The 21,196-nt window shown below is 40.4% G+C and overlaps 1 protein-coding gene across 1 annotated transcript in view; it reads right to left on the bottom strand.

Annotated features, from left to right (window-relative positions):
* The window catches only part of LOC122555285 (mucin-3A-like), a 462,531-nt gene that overhangs the window by 80,201 nt on the left and 361,134 nt on the right, over window positions 1–21,196 (bottom strand). Inside the window, exons 47-51 of the mRNA XM_043701128.1 lie at window positions 17,482–17,559; window positions 11,722–11,811; window positions 8,106–8,195; window positions 6,855–6,944; window positions 5,823–5,900 (exon numbers count right to left, since the gene is read on the bottom strand). Of these exons, the coding sequence (XP_043557063.1) occupies window positions 5,823–5,900; window positions 6,855–6,944; window positions 8,106–8,195; window positions 11,722–11,811; window positions 17,482–17,559 (426 nt within the window). The remainder of the gene's footprint in view (window positions 1–5,822; window positions 5,901–6,854; window positions 6,945–8,105; window positions 8,196–11,721; window positions 11,812–17,481; window positions 17,560–21,196) is intronic.

Here is a 21,196-nt window from a genome sequence, read left to right as displayed (position 1 = left end):
GGTCCGAAACCTGTTGATCTTCCAGCTGAAGGAGTTGACCCTGACTGAGTGTTGCAGACTGGCACATTCCAAGGTCCAGGACTACGTGTTGAGGGATGCGCTGAAGCTTGGGGCAGCTGCCGCCAAGGCGTGGTGGGGAAAGACCACTGTGTAAAGTCTGCCTGCCTAATGAAGAACAGGGGGCCCATGCAGTCATTTGGGCTCTGCTGACGCCTCAGCTAATTATATGGGCATATGATCAAAAAATGTACAGACCTGTATAAAAATGATAAGTTTTGATCTCTGTATGTAAATGTTTACATACATATGGCATGACCAATTGTACAGACCATCAAATTATTTATGAATAAAGTATATTTTTGGGAAAAAAAAGACTGGGATGAGTGGGCTGGAGTTAGTATCACAATGAGGCAGATGGGGAAAAGTGGGCTGGAGTTAGCATTGTAATGAGGCAGACTGGGAAGAGTGGGTTGGAGTTAGTATTGTAATGAGGCAGGCTGGGATAACGGGCTGCAGTCAGCATTATATTGAAGCTGAAGGGGAACAGCAACCTGCAGTCAGTGTTGTTGTTAGACTGTGAAAAGGAAAGACTTTTCCCTACCCCTTCCAAATGTCATGATCTTTCCCCTAGAAACTAGATGTGGGCTCATCAAAGGGATATTTAAGCCTTAACACAATGACAAGACAGTTGGAATGCAGGGAAATATGGATGAAATGGACAGGAACTCGTAGAGTCGAATGAGTTAGAATAAAAACAATATCACTGGAAAGGCAAGATATGAGAGCAAAGAGTTCAACATGAACCAAGGAAAACAAGGAGGTATTAAATATCATGGGCTAAGAAACAGAAACTGATTTGAACTGCCATGTCATCACTGTCTAACCATGGCCCATGAGACTACTTTAAGGACCTTTCCTGAAAAAGTAAACCATTCATTTTGGATAGTCAATGTCTTTGCTGATACATTAATTCATTCTTGGTGTGCTATCAATTGTGGAGTACAGAAACAAGACTATATCATTGAACCTACTCCTCTATCTGCCTCCCTTTGCTCCATATCCCAATATACCCCTACATAACAAAAGTCTTATCAATCTCAGGTTTGAAAATGCCAGTTATCCCATGAAGGAGAATGACCAGACAAAAGTAGAAGCAAATTTGACATAAAATTGCAGTTTAAGTGGGAAATTCCTTTGTGATAATAATTAACATCCGTACTTCACACTATAGTGATTAGTGGGCTTATGGCGCAACGGGAGCGCGTCTGACTCCGGATCAGAAGGTTATGTTTTCAATTCGCGTCAGGCTCAGTGTGCTATATGGGAGCTCAATTTCTAGTGGGCGGCACGGTGGCACAGTGGTTAGCACTGCTGCCTCACAGCGCCAGAGACCCGGGTTCAATTCCCGCCTCAGGCAACTGACTGTGTGGAGTTTACACATTCTCCCTGTGTCTGCGTGGGTTTCCTTCGGATGCTCTGGTTTCCTCCCACAGTCTAAAAATGTGCAGGTTAGATGGATTGGCCATGCTAAGTTGCCTGTAGTGTTAGGTGTAGGGGAATGGGGTGGGTCGGTGTGGACTTGTTGAGCCGAAGGGCCTGTTTCCACACTAAGTAATCTAATCATATTAGCTCCAGCGACTAAAGCTGGCCATCAAATTATCATTTACAAATACATGTCGAATTATTCTCTGTCCTTCATAAAGGTGTATCTTACAGAAGCAGAAGCTTTAACACTACCAACAGCAATCTAGTTTCACCACAAGACAATCATTTCATTTTTAAAAAGCTGTAAGCAGTTTCCCACTTTTTAAAATATAAAGTCTGCTTTATTAAGAAGTTGCAACACACTTTGTAATCAGCAATAACACTGCTCCATTTATACAGCAGTAGACTCTCATCTTATAAAAGGCACAAGTTCAAAAATAGCAGCTACTCACAATGAAATGTATTATTGGTATTCACTTGAATAGATCCATACCACTTCTTGCCTGTACAGATAGCTTACACTAGCTCACCAGAAACAAATACATAAAGTAGGATAATGTGTGATGGAAGTTCAAGTCACTCACTATGAACTAAGAATATACATGAACATTCAGACCAAAGGGCCTTTACATTCCTCTCACCAGCTGCTGACTTCGTTCAGCCTGGCAGGAAGGATGCAGTAGCAAATGCAGTTGGGCCTTGATTGATGACCTAAATCTCTGATGAACATTTATGTAGTAGGCTCTCATCCAAATTCATCATATTCACAACCAAAAGCAGCAACATTATAGATCAGAGAACAGCAACAAAGGAGTTGGAAATGGTGCTGTTCTAATTTAATCCATTGCTCCATTGAAAGGAAAGCTATTATTCACTCCTTAGGGTTGTACTGAGGATCTGGCACGAAATTGGAATGCACTTGCTGACCTAAACTGCAAGAACTGAATAATAAAATGCTCTGTGCTGCTGGATGCTGCAGAGCAGGAGTCGGCAGGGAATCTCTCAGTCTCCCACCGGACTGCAGAAAATGGTCTGGATGGAATTTTGAGATTCTCAGCAGAGCAAAGAGCCTGACTCTGAGCCTAGTGGCCTGTGACTTTCCTTGTGTGCTCTGTAAGGCACTGACACTATATTAGATTAGATTCCCTACAGTATGGAAACAGGCCTTTCGGCCCAACCAGTCCACAGCGACCCTCTGAAGAGTAACCCACCCAGACCAATTTCCCTCTGACTAATGCACCTAACACTATGGGCAATTTAGCATAGCCAATTCACCTGACCTGCACATCTTTGGACTGTGGGAGGAAACCGGAGTACCTGGAGGAAACCCAAGCAGACATGGGGAGAATGTGCAAACTCCAGACAGCCGCCAGAGGCTGGTATCGAACCTAGGACTCTAATGCTGTGAGGCAGCAGTGCTAACCACTGAGTCACCGTGCCGATGAATACAAAACATTTTCTTTTTAGGGGCCAGGAGTATGGGGCAGCATACTCTGCATATCTAAAAAAATGTAATCTCTTCAACTTCCTGTTTTAAAAAATTCTCAAGGTCAGGTTCGCAGGAAAGTAGTCTGACACAGAACAAACAGCCAAGAGGCAAAAATGTAATCTCTTCAACTTCCCCAGCAATTACTGAACTGCTTCAGTCTGGAAGGACTTAATTAGGGATTAGAAACATAAAAAATAGTAGCAGGAGTAGGCTATTCAGCCCTTCAAGCTTGCCTCACCATTCAATAGCATCATGGCTGAATTCAGCATCTTATTCCCACTTTCAGCCCGTACCTTTGATGCATTTAGCCCCAAGAACTACATCTAATTCCTTCTTGAAAGCATTCAATATTTTAGCCACAAGCATTTTCTATGACAGAGAATTTCACAGACTTGTCATTCATGGATGAAGAAATTTCTCCTCATTTCAATCCTTGATGCCTTAGCCTGTATCCTTAGGGTTGTACTGAGGCAGCCTGAATCCTATAGATTAAACAGGAAATGTTGGGGAAGGATTAAGAAAGCATCTACAACAAACCTAAAGGCTGGGGTGTGAGGGTGTGGGATGTGGTGGTGGTGGGGATAGTGGTGGTGGTGGAAGGTAGGATAGAATTTCATTCAAAACATGGAGCTGCAGATCCTGGAAATCAGAAACAAAAACAGAAATTCCTGGCCTCACCTTGTTCTCCAGCCAGAGGATAAGAGATCCTTTGCACACATTAAATTCTACCCTCAAAAATAGAAATTGCTGGTGAAACTTAGCAAGTCTGGCAGCATCTTGGGGAAAAAGCAAGGTTAACGTTTCGTGTCTGGTGACCCTTCATCAGAAAAACGGCATCAGTTCTGAAGAGTCACTGGACTCAAAACCTTAACTCTGTTTTCTAACCACAGCTGCTGCCAGGCCTACCGAGTTTCAACAACAATTTCTGGTTTTGTGGGCAGAGGAGCTCTTGCCATCTGGCTCGAGAATGGGGGGGGGGGCCAGGGTCAGGTCAGGAATGTACAACTAAGTGCCGTTAAGTATTTAACATGGCGAGCCTTTCCAGGCTTTAGGACCCTGGAGAAGTGGACTCCTATTTGCTGAGGAGCTGCTGGCCAATCAGTGACCGACAGCATCCTGAAGATTAATGAGTGCAGCAGGACATGCACCTATTAGAGCTTAGGATTGACAAGTGATCCAGGCCACAGGAGAGTGACGGTGAGATGATGTTCATGAGGAGTCTAGGTTAGAGTGGTGCTGGAAAAGCACAGCAGGTCAGGCAGCATCAGAGAAGCAGGAAATCGATGTTTCAGGCAAAAGCCCTTGATCAGGAATGGAGGCAGGGAGCCTCCAGGGTGGAGAGACCACCCCCCCCCCCATCACCTCCATTTATCTCTCTACCCTGGAGGCTCCCTGCCTGCATTCCTGATAAAGGGCTTTTGCCTGAAATGTCAATTTTATTGCTCCTCAGATGCTGCCTGACCTGCTGTGCTTTTCCAGCGTCACTCTAATCTAGGCTCTGGTTTCCAGCATCTGCAGTCCTCACCTGCTCTGATGTTCATGAGGAGACAGGAGACTGGCTGGCTTGCAAGAGGGAAGATATTCAAAGAAAGAGTAGGAGACTGGCTCGCCACAGGCCTCTCTCTTCCCTATGCACAGTCCCGCAATTAAGCACTGAGTGCATTGAGTGAGAAGCCCTCCTGGCTAGTCAAAAACAGTGGTAGAGTAAGGCCCTAGGCTGTCTATGGGTCTTTCTGCCTGTACCTAATCTTTCTCCCAATTACATCAAACTCTTCAGCAAACCCACTACTGGGGCTAGGGGCATTGCTTTCTGTCCAATGTAATGAGCATATTCTGTGGATAAATGTATTCCAGAATCTTAGGTACAGTACACAGATACAAAAGTTTGCTAACATTGAGAGAGAAGTGTACATACACCACACCTACAACTGTACTTCATTTATTATTATGGGGAGGAAAATAATTACGTTTCTCATCAATTAGTGCTATTGAGTGAACTCTGCTGGTTGCATGTCAGTTCACATGTGATTTATTCAAGCTCTACTGAAATAGCTTCATGTTTGAAGTCTCCTGACATTCCTTATGCCTGCTCTTATTTGAAGAAATTCCAGTTCAACAAGGGGCTCATGCATAATCACTAGCTTTTGGTATCGCACTCTGACAACAAGAGGTCAAAGGGAAATTGTAAGTAAATTGAAAATATGAAAAATGTCCAGTGGAAAATATCCAAAATATGCCTGATTAAGATGTTTAATTTGTGCTATTGCAGGGAAAGATTTGATTCTCAGTGACCATAGCTGGCATTCAAATTTACCACTTTGAGTTTTTAGCCAGCTTGAAACAGCAGAAATCCCTTATAAACAGAAAACCCAAGCCTTATTTAGATAAGGAAGTGTTGAAAATGTTGAACCTGTTCAAGGAGTCTTTTGTTTAACCATTTATCAGATTCATAGAAAGACGATACAAAGAGATGTAGCTCTATGGAAAGGCGATGGCCTGATGGCATTATCGTTCGCCTGTTAATCCAGAGACCTAGGTAATGTTCTGTGCACTTGGGTTTGAATCCTGCCACGGCAGATGGTGGAATTTGAATTCCATAATAATATGGAAACAAGAGTATATGAAATCATTGCCGGTTGTCAGGAAAAGCCCATCTGGTTCACTAATGTCCTTTAGGGAAGGAAATCTGTCATCCTTACCTGGTCTGATTTACATGTGACTCCAGATGCACAGCAATGTGGTTGACTTTTAACTGTTCTTTGGGTAATTAGGGACTGCCAGTCGTTACCCATGAATGAATTTTTTAAAAATTGAGTTATAATCCTGTCAGAACATCATTCACCAATACCTGTAAACTGCTTCGTATCAGGTTTCTGCACACGTTTGGAGGTGATGACTGGGGATCTGTCTGATGGAGGATCAGATTCTGTGAATGAGAACAAACAAAGACAAAAATGTGACAGTTAAAAATGTACTTAACAAAGGCTCTTAAATTAATTGTGGTATTAAAAAGGAACAAAATAATTTCGGAGCATATCCTAATTTGGAAAAAAAATGTAAATATCTTATTTATATGCATGCAACAGCAAAGCTTTAAATATTGCAATACATTTAATAATCAAAAAAGTATAAACATGCTTTCTGATTAGGCTTAATGCAAGGTGTAATACATTACTGAAATAGAATGCAATATTTGAACAATGAGTTAAAATTCATGAGGGAGGCATTCTTGAACCATCAGTGTTTAAATTCCACAAGACATGCAAAACATTGTTCCCACATGATAATTTACATTGGCAAATTGCTTTAAATATGAGATATTCACTGCATTGATAACTTGATACACCCCAAGCAAAAGCAAACATTGAAGTCCAAGCAAAAATAACTGCATTCACAACTAAAACATATTTAACCCAAATGCACTCCATGTCATTATCGATAGCAGGGCATTACAACATTTATATCTGCTCAAACAGGCTGGTATCATTTCAGCCAATCGTTAAATGTGGCAAAACCTTGATGATGTTAATTTACAGGTTGTTACATTTTCACATTTAGAACCAAGGGAAATACAGAAATTGCTTTTTGCAACATCATTCCTATTAATCCAAATAAAATGTTGTCCAAAATAACATCCAAACCCTGAAACTGCTTTTCCAAAATTCCCACCTTTTATTTCAGATCTTTTGTAGAAGCAATGTTTTTACAATTTATCTCAACAAATAATGCAGGAAAAAGACTTGATGGATTGTATTCAATCTGCTGAAAACATGAAGCAACATGAAAGCAGACTATTGAACAATTTGTGAACAATGACTATGTAAAGTTTTCCACAAACACATGGCAACAGTCAAGCCCAAGCCGCTATTTTCAGAAATACCTGTGAGCATTTTTCCATTGCTATCAAATGGAGGTTGAACAGAGGTTGAACTGCGCACATGTGGAGTGTCAGAAGTTGGAAACAAATATTCTGCAAATGATAAAAAATAATGCAAGCTTCTTTCATCTCCGATAAATACACAAACAGAACCAGCTGTAGCATCTATGTATTTGTAGTACATTGACATGATTTGCCCATGGTGGAATCTGTTACCCGTTAAAGCCAATTAAAACACTGTTCATGTTTAACTCCAGTCACAGTTTACTGACCACGAATAACTTTATAGAATTATAAAATCCATGCGAGATGACCAGCTGAGTAGACAATATAGTACCACACGATATCTTTCACACAAGAACAACAGTGATTGGATTAGAGCTGTACAGGCAAACGTTTTATGTGAAACCCCTGGAAGGCTCAGAATGGTCAAGTGGTACATTTTACAAGAAGCGCAATCACAAAATCAGTGGGTATGCATAACTTATTAAAGAGTCAGAATAACTCATGCAAACATAACCATTTACAAAAAGTGAAACAGATGGTGAACTGACCTCCAAACATATTTCACGCAAAAGCAAAAGACTGCATGCAAATTCTAATAGTTGTTCCACATTCAATACATATGTGGAAACCTTAATGTAATCATGTTACATATATATGGCATACTCATTGAGCCATTTTTCTATGACAACCTTTATAATACAGATCAGGCAATAATTTATTGTATAGTTCTTTACCTATAAAGTTCATGAAATAGATCAGGCATCATTGGAATAAGCACAGCCCTTAAAAGCTATGCAATACAACGCAAATCAATTAGTTCACATATTTCAAAGCACAAAAGCCAACATGCAAGGGGTATAGTGCGTCGATTGTCCTTTGCAGTCATAAACATAAGTGCAAAATGTAAGAAATTAGGGTTGACCAATTACAAGTGAAAGCACAGAATAACATTTATGACACAAGTTGCATTTTCATGGCTAAAATTTTCACCTATAAACGATGCCCCTGGTGTGGGTCACCTTTGCAGTAGCTCTCTAGTTTGGCGACATTGCTGATGCTGAACAACCTTAGTGACCTTTGTCACGTATATTACCTCCAATCCATAATTATGCTAAATGTTCTAGCTCTTAAATTTCCTTCAAAGTCTACAAACAACAATATAAGTTAACAATTTAAACATAAAACATTAATTTGAACACTTAATTATTGAATACATGTGTAATTAAAGACAATTTCATTGAATGATACCTGTGAAATCCTTGTCCTCTATCTTATCAAGTGCGGCCTCTTGACTTTGAATGAGCACATCTGGAGTGCCAGAGGTTGGTAGTTTATGCTCTGTAAGGGATAACAAAGAAGCCAGATACATACCCTTCTGTCTTTCACTGAAACAACACTGATATTAATAAGCTGACCTTTCTCTAATTTACATAAGTTATTTAAGCGTTTTTATTAATCAACTTTACGTGATTCAATCAAACATTAACAAGGGACATGATGACTGCTGCGTCGGTAATAAAAGAGGAATAACATAACTAAAGAAATATCAGACAGGATTTTCCTCTGCATTTCTACCTGTTCAGCAGCGGTACTTGGTGAGAGATTTATGCCATTTCCGCTCCCAGAGCGTGTTTTAACATTGTCTCAATAATATGCTGGATGCTCCTCCCTAAGTATTAACTTGGGGATGATATGCATATTTTTAAGAGCTGACAAAGACTGAGTGATATCATGGTCCAGGCTCCAAGAAAAAGGATAATCTGCTTGAAGCTTTTACTTCCTGTTTTACTGTCTGTGAAAATCCTTCAATATGATAGGTTGCTTAGTCTGCTTAGTGATATAACTGCTTCTGTTCATCAGAAATACCCTGAAGCTGATTCCAGAATTCAAAATAATGTCAATAAAAGGGCAAATCAAGGTCACAGAGTTCATTAAGTCTTTGTCAGTTCTTAGTTGCTGGCAATGAAATCTGGAGCAACAAGCAAACTTCCCATTGCTAAAACATCAGTAATGTCAGACATTAGTCATATTGATATTCAATAGTTATTTTACCATTACTAAGTGACAAAATATAAGCAACAATTTCTTGACTGGAACAATTTAAGTTAAGAAAGAGATATTCCAGCAATTAATGTGTTCATTGCTACTCCTAGACCACAACAACATATATTCATATTGCACCCCAATATGACAAAATATGACATCCAGCCACAAAAGAAAATATGACAGCAGACTCCTAAACTTAAAGAGATAAGTTTTAATAAATGTCTTAAGGGAGCAAAGTGAGATCGCAAGAAGGAGAGGTTTAGAGAAGAAATTTCAGAGTTTAGGACCTTGGAAACAGGAATGCTGAAGATGTCAGAGGCAGGGGAGCACAGAGGCTAGAGGCGATTACAGAGGTGGGACAGGGCAGTCAACTGAGTGATTTGAAACTATATGGAGAATATTAAAACTGAGGTGTTCGTGATTGGAGACCAATGTAGGTCATCAGCTTAGAATGAACAGGATTTGTTTGCAGGTTAGGATTTGGAGGGATTATCTGGATACAGGCTCAAAACAAAGTTGAATAAATATTTGAAAATGAAAAAATATGGGCGCCTCTGAGTATGAAGCAGGAGAATGAGACTAAGTAAATAGGTCTTTCAAAAGGTCAACAGCAGATGTGGTGGGCAGTATAGCCTCCTCTGTGTTGTTAAGGCTCAATGACTGAGACAATTAGGAATGCTGACTTGTTTTGTTATGCAGCTGCAGATTGTGGAATCCTGCAGCAGCTTCTGCCAAGATCATATAAAAAAATTAAATTAAGTTAATTGAGGCACATTACCCAAAGTTGGCATCAGGTTAGTTGGGATATCCAAAATTCCATTCTGCCACACTTCTGACAGCATTACCATTAGAGAGGAAAATCTTAGAAATGTATTAATCAGTTAATACATTTCATGAAAATTAATCGCAAACATCATACAATATAGCATTTTTCCATCTGAAATGATTCAGACTAGCATAAGCAATGCACGTCTGCTTGACACTAAATGTAAAATGAATGCTTTGTTACCTGAACAACATAATATTTACTCATATATACATGTTTATAAACACAATTCTCAACTTTATATCATGTACTCATTAGCCATGCAAAATAATTCAGACAAGCCAATGAAATTCAAAAGATTTGATGTAAGTTCCATAAAAAGTAATAAAAATACTCCATGCAAAGACACACTGTGCCAAATTTTAGTAAATACAAGAAAATTTACAGCACTTTTACAGTGCCTTAAAATTGCACAAATACATTTGTCTTCCAATCTCAATTATTTACTAATTGTGACAATAACAAATTTGCATTTATGCAGCAACTTTACTGCAATAAGACATCCCAAGACATTTCAGAGGCGTGTAAACTAACAAAGCATGGATAGAAACATGGAAGCTGCAGATGCTGGAATCCAATGTAGACAAGCAGGAGGCTAGGAGAGCACAGCAAGTCAGGCAATATTAGGAGATGGAGAAGTCCAATGTTTCAGGAATGGAAGTGGGGGTAAGTGTAGCTGCAGATAAAGGTGGGGCAGGGGCAAGGGTTATAGGTGGGGAGGGGTAGAGTGGTGAGGTGGTGATAGGTGAATTCAGGTGTAAGGTACAACCTGGTAAGTTGCTAGGAGGTCCAGATCATACCTACTATCTGAATTCACCTATCACCACCTCACCACTTCGCCCCTCTCCCCACCCATAACCCTTCCTTCCCATCTTTATCTGCAACTCCCCATACCCCCAACTCCACTCCTGAAGAAACGTCAGACTTCTCCACCTCTTGATACTGTCAAAATTTGACATGGAACCATAAAAGGAGATACAAGGACAGGTGACAGAAAAAAGCTTGGTAAAAAGATATACTTTAAATAGGTTTTTAAAAGCAGAGGAAGATGATAGGCTTGAGAGACTTTTGGGATGGAAATCTAGAACTTGGGGTGTTCGTAGCTGAAGGTGTGGCTGCCAATATTGGAACTTAAGAAGCAATAATGGGTGAAGTACAAATACACTGCATGACTCAGGAAGTCACAGAAATGCTGACTGTTGAGGCCAAGACAGATTTGAAAATCAGGAGAAGAATTGCAAAATTGAAGTGTTGTCAGTATAGATCAGCAGACATTAGGTGTTGGATACATGGAATTTGGATAGTTAAGATAGAAACAGCAGAGTTGTGGATGACAATTTTATGAAGGGGTTGGCCAGGAGCTGGAATCATTATGTCTGGAGGAAACAGTGTAGATGAAGGTTTATCGGCAGTAAAGCTGAAGCAAGGAGATAGTCGGACGATATGGTGAAGAAATAGGAAGTCTTATGACGGCATGCATATGTATTCGCAAACTCATCTTGTAGCTAATAGTATATAAATTTTGTGAATACTCTGGTTCAGCTTCAGGCAATTGCCAAGGAGAAGACTGGAGTTGGTAGCTAAGGAACAGAGTTGGTGGCAGAGTCAGTGTTCTTGATATTTGGCCAGAGGAACTTTCTGCTCATCCAATACTGGCAGACAAGCAGTCAGACAATTTGGATGTGTAGAGGAGTCAAATGAGGTGATGGTGAGGCACTGCTGGGTATATTTACCACAGATGTGGAAATTGATGGATGGTGTTGCCAAGGGGCTGCATGTTTGCAATAAGCTAAAACACTAAGCAAATATTATAGACAAGATGAATAAAATACTGTGTTCTACAACTGATCAAAATGACAAGGCAACATGAAAGAGCAATATTTAAATTCTATTCCTTGCAATAACTAATGTACAAAATACATTTTTATGCAAGATATTGCACAAATTGTTTCCTAATATTGTAATGACAGCAATGGTTCTACAGGCATTTACCTGTGAACTCCTCATCTTCTTTATTATCGAGCTCAGATACTGGAGTGGAGCTAAACTTGCGGGGAGTATCAGATTTTGGCAACTTACGCACTGGAAAGAAACCAAACAGAATCCTTTGTAGCTTTCATCAAAATGGCACTAGTAATGACAAATTACCATTACTGTAATTTAAAGAATGTTTATGCCAATTCTTGTATTCGCTAATTCAATACGCTTCATATAAGCATTTTAAAAATCCTATGATAGACTATCATTGCTTGGAATATTCATTCATTTCTTTCTGATTTAGGTTTTCTTTCCACTTATCCAGTTGAACCTGTCTCACCTTTTTGACATTAAAATTAGAATTAGATTTTATTGTCATGTGTACTCAAGTACAGAAGTACATGACTGCAGTGAAAAGTGGACCAAGTCACCAGTCCCGGCACCATCTTAGGTACAAAGGTAAATAGGTATAAAATCTTAAGTTAAAAAAAAAACAAAGTTAAAAGTTCAATAGACTTTCTTATCCATGCTGGTCTCACACTCTCGACAAGGGCTCAATGTTCTCCACTTTGGCCAGCTGTCTGGGAGGCCTCAGGCTGCCTGTCCTCGCTGCTGCCACATAGTGAAATAATTAAATGTTCACTGCTATAAAGGAGCCTTGGGATATTGGAGGTTTCACTCACAGAAAAAGTGACCTGATTTCAAAGTGGTTCATTTTACAGCACTTACCATCCAGTTAGAGTTTAGAAATTAAAAAAGGGACAATTACTTTGCTGTGATTATACTACAGGCCTCCCAACGGTCAGACAGAGATAGAACAGCAGATATGTTGGCAGGTAATGGACGGGTGCGAGTGGGAATATGGATGTTGTTATAGGGGATTTCAACTTTGCTAACATTAACTGGGATTGCTTTGGTGTGAAAGGATTAGTTGGGTGGAATTTTTAAAGTGATTCCAGGAGAGCGTTTTTGTGCCAGTACATAGAAAGTCCTACTAGAGATGTACAAAGTTAAAAATCACACAACACCAGGTTATAATCCAACAGGTTTAATTGGAAGCACACTAGCTTTCGGAGCGACGCTCCTTCATCAGGTGATTGTGGAGGGCTCGATCGTAACACAGAATTTATAGCAAAAATTTGCAGTGTGATGTAACTGAAATTATACATTGAAAAATCGATTGTCTGTTAAGCCTTTCCACTGCTTTTAACTTTGTACACCCCAGTCCAACACCGGCATCTCCAAATCACTATGAGAGATGGGCAGTATTAGGCCTAATCCTAGGGAATGATGCTGGTCAAGTGGTTAAAGCTTCAGCAGATGAGGATTTGGAGATAGTTATCGTAACTGTGCAAGTTTCAAAGTCATTATGGAAAGGGATGAGGATAGTGCAGAAGTTGTGTGTGTAAGTTGGGGGAAGGCCAATTTCAATATCTTTGGACAGGATGTGGTAAACCTAGAGTATGAGCAGCTACTTGCAGTTAAGCCTACATTTGGAAAGTAGGAATATTTTAAATATCATATAGTGAGAATTCGGGGTCAGCATGTTCCTTTAACAGAGAAGAGCAAGGGCAGCAGGTCCAAGGACCCTTGATGTCAAGAAATAGAAAGTTTCATAAACAAAAATGAAGCATATGTCAGGAACAGAGCATTATATACAGGGGAGGCCCTTCAAAAGTACTGAGATTGTAGATAGTTGCTTAAAAACAAAATTAGGAAGACAAAGAGAGACCATGAAATATCTTTGGCAGATAGGATGAAGAAAAACCAAGGTATGTCATGAATATATTAAGACAAGGGGATCCAGGAAAAGAGTGGGGCTTACTAGAAATCAAAGGGACAACCTGTGTGTGGAGCCAGAGGATGTAGGTGAGGTTTCATCTGTACTCACAAGGAAAAAGTTAAAAATCACACAACACCAGGTTATGGTCCAACAGGCTTATTTGGAAGCACTAGCTTTCGGAGCACTGCTCCTTCATCAGGTGGTTGTGAATGAAGCTAGTTCTTCCAATTTAACCTGTTGGACTATAACCTGGTGTTGTGTGATTTTTAACTTTGTACACCCCAGTCCAACACCGGCATCTCCAAATCACAAGGACAAAGACACTGTAGCTGGGGATATCATTTGGTATGGTGAGATTTAAGAACATGCTAAGTTTAATAAGAAGATATTAGGTGTTTTATTGGGCTAAAAGGTGCATAAATCCTCAGAGCCTGGTGAGATGTATCCCAGGTTATAGGAGGATTGCTAAGGCCCTGGTGGAGATATTTAATACTTCGCTGGCCACAAGTGAAATGCCAAATGATTAACAATCCTCTAATGTGGTTCCTTTGATAAGAAGGACAGCACGGATAAGCCAGATAATTACAAACCAGTTAGTTTGGTGTTGGTGGTCGGGAAATTATTGGACAACATTCTGAGGGACAGGAGTAATCAGACTTGGAAAGACAGAGATTGATCAGGGATTTGCTGGAGAAAGATCCTGTCTGTCTAACTTAGTTGAATTTTTTTTAAAAATGTCACTAAGTATATGGATGTGGGCGGTGTAGTTGATGTGGTTTACATGGACTTCAATAGGCCCTTTGAGAAGATCTCACATGGAAGGCTGATCAAAAAGATAAGAGCCAATAGGATCCAATGCAAGTTGGCAAACTCGATCCAAAATTGGGCTGCAAGTAGGAGGCAAAGAGTGATGGTGGAGGGATGCTTTTGTGATTGAAGCCTGTGCTGGGACACTCACTGTTATGTACATTAATGACTTGGATGTTAATGTAGAAGGTATAAGAAGTAAGTTTGCAGATGACATGAAAGTTGGCATTGTTGATGGTTAGAAGAATGGTTTCAGGCTCCAGTCTGATATTGATCAGCTGATAAATTGGGCACAGCAATGGCAGAAGGAATTTAATCCTGACAAATGAGAGGTGATACATTTTGCGAGGTCTAATAACAGCAGGATATACACCATGAATGGTAGGTCCCTAGGGAGTACTGAAGAACAAATAGGACCTTGATGTTACCAAGTCCATAGATTCCTGAAGGTGTCAGTAAAGGTAAACACGGTGAGGAAGGCTGCATAAAGGATGCTTGGCTTCATTAGCCAGGGCATAGAATATAGGAGCAAGGAAGTCTTATTACAACTTTATAAAACATTGTTTAGATCACAGATGGAACATTGTGTGCAGTTCTGGTCGCCACACCATCAGAAGAATGTGATTGCACTGGAGAAGGTGCAGAGTTGATTCACTATGACATTGCTTGATGGAAAGTCATTTATGAGGACGGACTTAATAGGCTGGATTTGTTTTCCTAGGGAGTAGAGGAGAGATCTGATTGAGATATATAGAATATATGAAAGTCAAAGCAGATTGTGAGGAGCTTTCCCCATGGCAGTCATGTTTAAGACTAGATAACAAAAGTTTAAAGTGGGAGTAAATGGTTTGGAGGATACCGTTTCAGTGATGATAGATAATTGCACCTGCTCCGCAATAGATCTCAACACTGGAGACGCCCAAGGATGTGTTTTCTGTGCCCTACTGTACTCCCTGTACACGCATAACTGTGTAGCCAAATTCTGAATGAATGCCATCTACAGGTTTGTTAATGACACCACCATAGTATGATGGATATCAAACAATGATGAGCCAGAATACAGAGAGAGAGGGCTTGGTAACATGGTGTAATGATAACAACCACTGTCTTTCTTAATGTTGGCAAAACAAAAGAACTGATCATTCACGGTGGCTCAGTGGCTAGCACTGCTGCCTCACAGCGCCAGGGACCCAGGTTCAATTCCAGCCTCGGGTGACTGTGTGAAGTTTGCACATTCTCCCCATGTCAGCGTGGTTTCCTCCGGGTGCTCTGGTTTACTCCCACAGTCCAAAGATGTGCAGGTGAGGTGAATTGGCCAAGCTAAATTGCCCATAGTGTTCAGGGATGCGTAGGTTAGGTGCCTTGCTCAGGGGTAAATGGAGGGGGGTGATGGGTCTGAGTGGGTTACTCTTCAGAGGGTCAGTGTGGACTTGTTGGGCAAAAAGGCCTGTTTCCACACTGCAGAGTTTCTAATTCAGAAAGAAATGAGGAGATCATGCCCCCATTTACATCAACAGAGCGGAAGTTGAGAGGGTGGAGCGCATCAAGTTCCCAGGAGTGACAATAACCAACAACCTACCTTGGATTTCCCATGCAGGTGCTTTGGTCAAGAAGACACAGCAACACCTCTTCTTCTTCTTCAGGTGGCTTAGGGAATTCATCAGCTTCATAAGGACCCTCACCAACGTTTACAGATGCACCAAAGCAAGCATACTGTCTGGGTGCATAATGGCCTGGTACGGTAACTGTTCTGCCCAGGACTGTAACAAACTACAGAAGTTGGGCGCACAGCTCAGACCATCATGGAAGTTAACATTCCATCCATGGATTGCATTTACATGGCTTGCTGCCACAGAAAGACTGTCAACAACAGAGACCCATCGCACTCTGCCAATGCTCTCCTTTCAACTCTGCCATCAGGTAGATTATGCAGAAGCTTGAACACATGTACCAACAGCTTCACCCCTGTTGTTATTAGACTGATGAATGGACTCTTCAACTTCAAATAATGTTGATCTTGTTAATTTTGATCTTGTTTCGCACACCTCCTACGCAGTGTAACCTGTATGCCTCATCCTGAAGAAGAGTTACACCCAAAATGTTGACTTCTCCACCTCCTGATGCTGCCTGGCATTCTGTGTTCTTCCATCCTCCTGCTTGCCTGCCTTGGATTTCAGCATCTGCAGTTTGTTTGTCTCATTCTGTCCAAGCACCCTATCATCTGCCTCTACTGCTCGCAAACAAAGCTTTACACTGTACTTGGGTACACATGACATTAAATCAACCCATCAATCATCATCGTTTGAGAATTTTCTTTCACCCAGTGGGTGATATAAACAGGTAATGTGCTGCCTGATAGGGTGGTGGAGGAAAGTACTCTCACAACATTTAAGAAATATCTGGATGAGTAATAAAAATACCAAGGCATGGTAGGTTATGGATTAACTACTGCATCCTAGAGAGTTGCACTTTTACATCAGCCAAGAAGTTGTTTTGCCTTTCTCTTTAATGCACCAATCATTTCTGCTTTCTCAAAGACATGATCCATTCTTTAACTGCATTGCGACACTGAAAATCAGTTGTGCCCTTGCTCTGCTTGTGCCCTCCAGCCCCCTTCCACATTTTGTTGGCCCTCATGCTTTGTCACTAGCATTATTTAAAATTAGCTGATCCTACATTCTCAGACCAAGTCAGCCTCCTCCAACTGTGACTGGCAAAGGTCTTATCCATTGTTCTTACACCATCACATCAAAGGTTTAAGGAGTTCCAAGCCTTAGTTTTTGTCATTCGATATAATCTGCTCAAAATTAAATTAGAATTTACTAACTGTGGTGCATATGTTTACCAGACAGAAGGCACACACAGTTTCCATTTCTTAATCTGGGCCTTAAAGAATCAAGCAAATTCTTTATTCAAGTTGACTTTGATTGACATATTGACAACCTGAAAGCAACACTATCTGTAGCAATGTTCATAAGAGCAAACAACATCTTTACTTAATGCTTCCTGTCTGTATCAAAGTCTGTACTTTCATAAGATTCAATTTACTATAAAATAAATGAACAGGACACAAGTTAGAACAATATCATTCAAATGTAAAATAAATAAGGCAATACATACATTGACATATTCTATGAATGCCAAATGACAGTATTTGCACTTACATCACAGGTTAATGCAAATACCTGTAAATTCTGTGTCTTCAATGTTACCAAGGGTTGGAATGAATATGTGAGAAGAATCAGGATGTGCCAGCTTATTGTCTGTAAGGGATGACAAAACCAATAGCAAACATTGTGTTTTTCACCAAAATTACACTAACAGCAGTAAGTTGCCTTCTGTGTTTATTCACTTAGACAAGTACTCTTTCTAAAATTGAAGCAGTAAATAGTTTTAATTGATTATCCAACTGAATTCAGTCAAAGTCCTCAGAAGCCATGCAACACACAAAATTATAGTGAATGTTCAAACTTCACACAGAGCTGAAAGATTCCACAAATCTACAGCAGTTACTAAGTACTGAACAATACTTCTGTTGCTACGATTTACAGCCATTTATTAATGATGAGAACTTAAATAATTTCTCCAACTTTTGTTTGATTGATTACTGCAAATGAGTTATGGTTGCAAACAACTTATTGGAAAAAACTTAGAAGACCAAGAAACCATGTGTTCTAATACATATCAACTTACTTTAAACTGGTCAGGCAACATGAAATCCATGAATACATTTACTCATTACAGCCCAGTTTCAGACATGATTTCAATTTTCAATCGAATTTAAAGAACCAGAAACTGTTTAAAATCAGCTCTGTACTGGCCTTATTATAAAACATGGGGGTGGTTGTGTTGCCATCACCTGTCATGCCATCACCTCTATGACCCACTCCGAAGTGGGATATGGGCCTCAGTGGAGGTGGCTCTATTTTAAAGTCCTGGAAGAGACATGGAGCAGAGAAGCATCATAAAGTGTGGGCTGCCAGTGGTCTACAGCCTTGTTCTGACACCTGGGTCCTGCAAAACATAGCCAGCTCCATCTGTCAACTGTGACAGTAGGATTTCACAGTCACCCACAAAATTCAGGCAAATGTAGTCAGTTTCAGGATTAAATGCAACACAACACTTCATAGAAGAGGCTATTAGTCTTTTCAACTGACTTGAATATTTCGACTACTATCATAAAAAAACCTTCAATTCATAGGAATTTGTCAATTTCAATTTCTTTGTTGAAATGCGGTCTACTTACATTCACAGCTCATCTATACATGAGTGGAAGCCACAACGTGGACCTGGCAATGGGTGATTCCTTTGTCTCTGCTAACTAAATACATGTGCAACAGTAACTAGTCGACTTTTTTACAGTTCAGCACTACAGGAGCCTGTAGAAGCCACATTTTAATATTTTTTCCTGAGTATCTGTTGTGTTCAGTTTGGTATGTGGCTGATTCAGATAACCCAGTCTGAATGACATTCTAAGAACATAGGTTATTCCCTACATGAAAATGAAGAATTCACGCCTATCCAAATTCCTACATTAATAGAATTTAATCCCATATGGCTATAGCAAACTGTAAGCCAATTAAGAATAGCAATCGATCTCTGGATGTTGGTGGGCCAATGGGCTTACAATGTTATCAATGCTATCACTGATGCCGCATGACCAGGGAGAAGGTGCCTGAATAGTGGGGGATCCTTGAAATGTGGTAAATGTGAAAGCCAGGGCCAGGCAGGCCCTGATAATCACCTTTGATGGGAAGCATCTAAAATGACAATGACCAAGAGGATGCTCAATGATCTGTGCGCCTTAGAGCGCTCATAAACATATTCCCCTCAACCACGCCAACCTTGCAACCCACTGGGAGGGGGCTATCAGGCTTTACCTGACAATCTCCCCAAGTGACAGGAGGCCCTCCTGACATAGGCAAATGCCAGCAAGGGCAGGAAGTGGCCTTACTTAAGTGACTATGCCAACTTTCTCACCTAGGGTAAAATGTGGTTATGGAAAGACAATGGTTTCATTGCCAGCCCTCTCATCTCCCAACCTGTCATCAATGCACCAGAAAAATCCAGCACCATTTTTCCAGACCTGGAGATTTTCACATTGCTAATAGTAGCTAAACATGTTACATCTTCCAAAGCAGAATTCAGCAATTAACAAGAAGAAATGACCACCAGTGGACTGTCACCTTATTCCCTTTGATCTATTTCAAGGAGCAGGATCTCCAAATCTAGGGATGAAGGTTGGACAAGTTGGCAGGAGATGAAGAAACAACAGACATGGCCCATTTCAAAGTTCTCCATATCAATCACCAACCTGAAGTTTTCATTCTGTTTCTCTCCCACAGACTTTATCTGAACTGCTGAACATTTCGAGCAATTTTCTTTGCTTTCAGAGTTCCAGCATCTGAAATATTTTGCTTTTGTATTAGAGTTTAGAGAACACTCAAGACAATTTTATGGGCATCCATCAATACAAGTAGACGGAATGCCTGGATGCAAACAGACAATTTATGATGGTATTAGTTGGGGCAGTGCATACACATCTTGATTGTTCTGGTGAAACCATTGTTTTTATTTTGCAACATGACAGCTACTGCCTTGACGACCAGATATTTGTTGCATAAGAAAAAGTAGGTATTTGCCTCACATTGTACTTGCTGCAGCAAGATTTTTTTATCACATCATCATCATTGCTGGGAGCTCTTTTTCTCCCCAGATTGTTGCCAGATAGGTCTTCAGCTGAACAGTGCAGTCATGCTTCAACTTGCGATCTCTGTGAAAAGATTTTCATTCCATTTGGCACATTCCCAACACAAGGGGTAATGTAACTAGAGTAAGGTCATGACATGAAAAGCACCAAAACTGGAAAGTGAGGAGTGAGAGGGGCGGCGGGGAGAGGGTGGGGGGCTTCAGGTACATCTCACTTGGACTTTTTTAGCTGCCCACCATACGAGTTACACACAGAGAGCCATAATTCATGTCTGGGCTTTCCCCCAATAACTGCAAGAGTGGAATTGATACACTTGGCTCATTGATGGCTGTGGCACAGGCACAGAAGTTGGTTTACGGAGGCAGATGTGCTTGGGTGCTCGCCACTTGGTGAATACGATTGCCAGATTGATCAAAATATTCGACTACGTCTAGCATTGCTAGACACCTATGATGTAATGCTATTCCTAGCATTCAGCATTAGGTTGGGAAAACATGATGGAAAATTTAATTTATTACATTAATCCAAGAAGCAACATATTTACCTAAAGCGGGGGCTTTTCTTCACTTGAGGCGCAATGTACCATTTCTATCTGCTTCAAATTACCACAAAAAAGATTTGGAAAAATCAAGAGAAATCCCTTTTCTGCTGCATCTTGCCAAACAGGCTTTTTGCTTCCATTGTGCAATCGATCGCCAGAAATCCCAAACAAGAGAGAAACATTCACTCTCATGGACTTTTCAGCTCAACGATAATGAACTGACATATTGAACTCGAATCATTATTACTGTACATAGCTCCACAGATGCTGTCAGACAAACCTCGTTTCTCTAGCACTTTCTGCTTTTCTTTCTGATCTCCAGCATCCCAATAATACTTTGCTTTTATTTGACCTTTTTAAGTATTACTTGCAGCTTTTAACAGCCTCAGTTATATTTACTTACAGCTTACTCCTGATGACAGGAACACCCACATGCAGCCCAATCTGAGCTGGAAGCTCCTGGTGCATATATATTGAATTCAAAATTTTATAAATGTTGACCCCTGTGACGCCAGTGGGTCAAAAGATTGCTGAAAACTCTCCTTTCAGCACTAGATCTATATCTTCAGCTCTCAAAGTTTATCAGCTAGGTAATAAGTTGTCAAATCAAAATCCACAAAACCTCTTGAGAGGCACATACATCCATTCA

This window comes from Chiloscyllium plagiosum, chromosome 12 (assembly GCF_004010195.1).
Source record: "Chiloscyllium plagiosum isolate BGI_BamShark_2017 chromosome 12, ASM401019v2, whole genome shotgun sequence".
NCBI classification, from domain to species: domain Eukaryota; kingdom Metazoa; phylum Chordata; class Chondrichthyes; order Orectolobiformes; family Hemiscylliidae; genus Chiloscyllium; species Chiloscyllium plagiosum.
Note: the sequence above shows the minus strand (reverse complement) of the source record. Positions and strands in the feature narration are given on the sequence as shown.